The sequence below is a fragment of the Lycorma delicatula genome, chromosome 8 (assembly GCF_047948215.1).
Source record: "Lycorma delicatula isolate Av1 chromosome 8, ASM4794821v1, whole genome shotgun sequence".
In the NCBI taxonomy this organism is placed as follows: Eukaryota; Metazoa; Arthropoda; class Insecta; order Hemiptera; family Fulgoridae; genus Lycorma; species Lycorma delicatula.
This window is the reverse complement of record NC_134462.1, coordinates 108,417,225-108,419,863: the sequence shown is the minus strand read 5'-3', so window position 1 is coordinate 108,419,863 and position 2,639 is coordinate 108,417,225. Positions and strand designations below refer to the sequence as shown.

The following is a 2,639-nucleotide window of genomic DNA, read 5'->3' as shown; positions in this document are numbered from 1 at the left end:
TACTCAACTTTGGTATTCATAAAGTAATCAGTGTAATTGCACAGCACAACTGACTCTTAACTTGATCTATAAGCTACAATAAAAATCATTTAAAAATTAATCCCTAGTTACGATAATAATAGCGATAAAAATTAAGATGATTGCTGGTATTGTTGTTCAGATTGTTCCCTCATCTCATATGCAGACTAAAAATAAATCCCTTAAAAAACAAAATTATATATATATGACTTGGAACCCTCCACAGAACAGGAGATAGAACTTATCATTAAGACACTGAAAAACAATAAAGCACTTAGGGAAGATGAAAAAATGGCGGAAATGTTGAAATGGGGAGAAGGGAAAATAGTAGTTATAAAAAATCTGTGAAGAAATGAATGAAAACAAAACAAAACAAACTGTATTACTAACTATAAAGAAACACACAAAAAATACTTCAGTAAATAATTAAAAAATATATTTATTTTTCTATTAAAATTAACTGAAAAAACTTAACACTGAAAACTATGCTTGTTTTATAGTTTTCAAATCGTCATCTGCCAATCCTAATACTTTATCACCAATTCCAGGCTGTTCTGATATCTGAACAAATCCAGATGAATTTTTATCAGTCTTCTCTGTATTGTTACTGTGTTCAGACAACAATTTTAGTTCTTCAGGTGTCAGTTTCTCTTTTAATTGTCTTAATGCCGACAAGATTTCAACCTTTTGTGGTAGAGCAACTACAGGTGTAATATGACCTAATTTAATATCCCTGTCTACCTGTGCTAACCTCTGCCTTAACTCTTCAGGTTCTTTCTTAGCAAACATTCTGATTACTTCAGGAGTGCGGAACGCTGCACTGATGGCTGATTGTGTGGCCAACTGCATGGCACTGATCTCATCGACTAATGTAATATCTCCAGTTCCCATCTTTGATAACCTTCCATTTAATTCCTGTAACTGCTCCATGGTATCTGCTTTAACTTCTTCATATTCTGATGCATCAATTTCATCTTTGCTCTCTTCTATATCTGCAAGCTGATGCAATAAACGCTGAAGCTGCTCTTCAAGATTTTCTTTTAATTTTTTTGTTTCTTCTTTTCCCTTTGAAGACATTTCGATTTTTATAGATTATGAAAAGTTACAAATAAAAATTTCACAAAAACTTTGACCAACTGTAATTCATAAACGTAAAAATTAGCATTTGATAATTAGTAATTATCGTTCAAATAGCAGTTATGTCATGAATATTCAAACTGATCACATGATTTTAAAAGCAAGCATTTGATTAGAAATCTGTATACTTATTATTCCGGTATCGTCTGCTAATCTAGCAGCTGTAAACAACGCGGACAGCTGTTACGTTTTGGTGCGTACGGGATACGCCCTAACGCTCAGTTTGTAATATATTTATTCGGAAATAATAAATAAATAAACATACTGCAGACAGAGTTGAGGAGGTTAAACCCATCTCAAGTCTTACCTGCCCAAGCGTAAGGGGGGACTCTGTCAAAATTTTTTAACCGTATACAGGGTGTTACACGAATCCTGTCCCTTATGATATTTTTATTGTTTATTTTTTTTCTCGACTTTTGGTTAACCAAATTTAATTAAATTAAATAATTATTTACAAAATTTCTATAAGAAGATTTTGGGTACAATGGCGAACAGCCAAGATGCTGTTTCTTACTCTTTAAACACCTTGGAAGGAGGCGCTGCCAAACATCTACAAAGATGCAAGGAAATTATCAAAAACATGGTCACCGTTACAGGCAGACAAAAAAACGTGTCCATGGAGATAAAGAACGGGCTCGCTGAGCTTTCTGCCTTAATAGAAGACATTGAGGCGGAAAGCAGGATCACACGAACAGGAGTTGTGGTGGATGCTGCCACGAACACTGCGGAGTCGAAGGATAGTGTAATATCGACTAGCCAGAAGCAGTCCAAGGCAGAGAAGAAGAAGAAGAAGAAAAGAGACTCTGGTGGAAACAAGGCACCAATACCATCCACGAGCGGGACCCAACCGAGTCCCCTTACATCCGAGGACACTAGTGAATTTCATCCGTGGACACTAGTAGGAAATAAGAACGGAAAAAAGAAGGACCAGACCTCTGATAAAGATGTTGCAAAGGAGCCACAAAAATCTCCCAGAGGCAGCAGACAAAAGAAAAATCAGAAAAAGAGGAAGAATCTTAGAGAAGCGATTCTCATTAAAAAGACCGAGGGGAAATCGTATGCCGAAACGCTCAGTCAAATTCGGAAGGGGGTGAATCTGGAGGAGACTGAAGCAGAAGTAGCGGCAATAAGGAAAACTAGGGCGGGAGATGTCCTGATTGAACTCGGCAGGGCTACCAAAGACAAAAAGACCTTTAGCGCTGTCCTAAAGTCTGTCCTCGGAGAAGGAGCCGTAGTCCACAGTCTGGAACCGAGGGAGACCCTCGAAATCCGAGACCTAGACTGTGTCACAGAGAAGGAGGACGTGGAAGCAGCACTGAGAAGAGAGCTCGGAGATATAGGAGACTGCCGAGTTAGTGTTACCAGTGCTAATTACAGGGGGCAGAAAGCAGCATTAATACAAATTGGAGAGAAGGCTGCTTCCAGACTACTCAGCCAATCAAAGATAAGGATTGGCTGGTTGTACTGCCAAATCAGATCCAGGG

General features: G+C 38.0%; 1 protein-coding gene across 1 annotated transcript; it reads right to left on the bottom strand.

Moving 5' to 3' along the window:
* Positions 1-406: 406 nt before the first annotated feature.
* Positions 407-1,275, bottom strand: LOC142328883 (protein LZIC-like). The gene has a single exon (XM_075373015.1). The coding sequence runs from the start codon at positions 1,093-1,095 to the stop codon at positions 502-504; it is 594 nt and encodes a 197-aa protein (XP_075229130.1). The 5' UTR covers positions 1,096-1,275; the 3' UTR covers positions 407-501.
* Between the last annotated feature and the right edge of the window lie 1,364 nt (positions 1,276-2,639).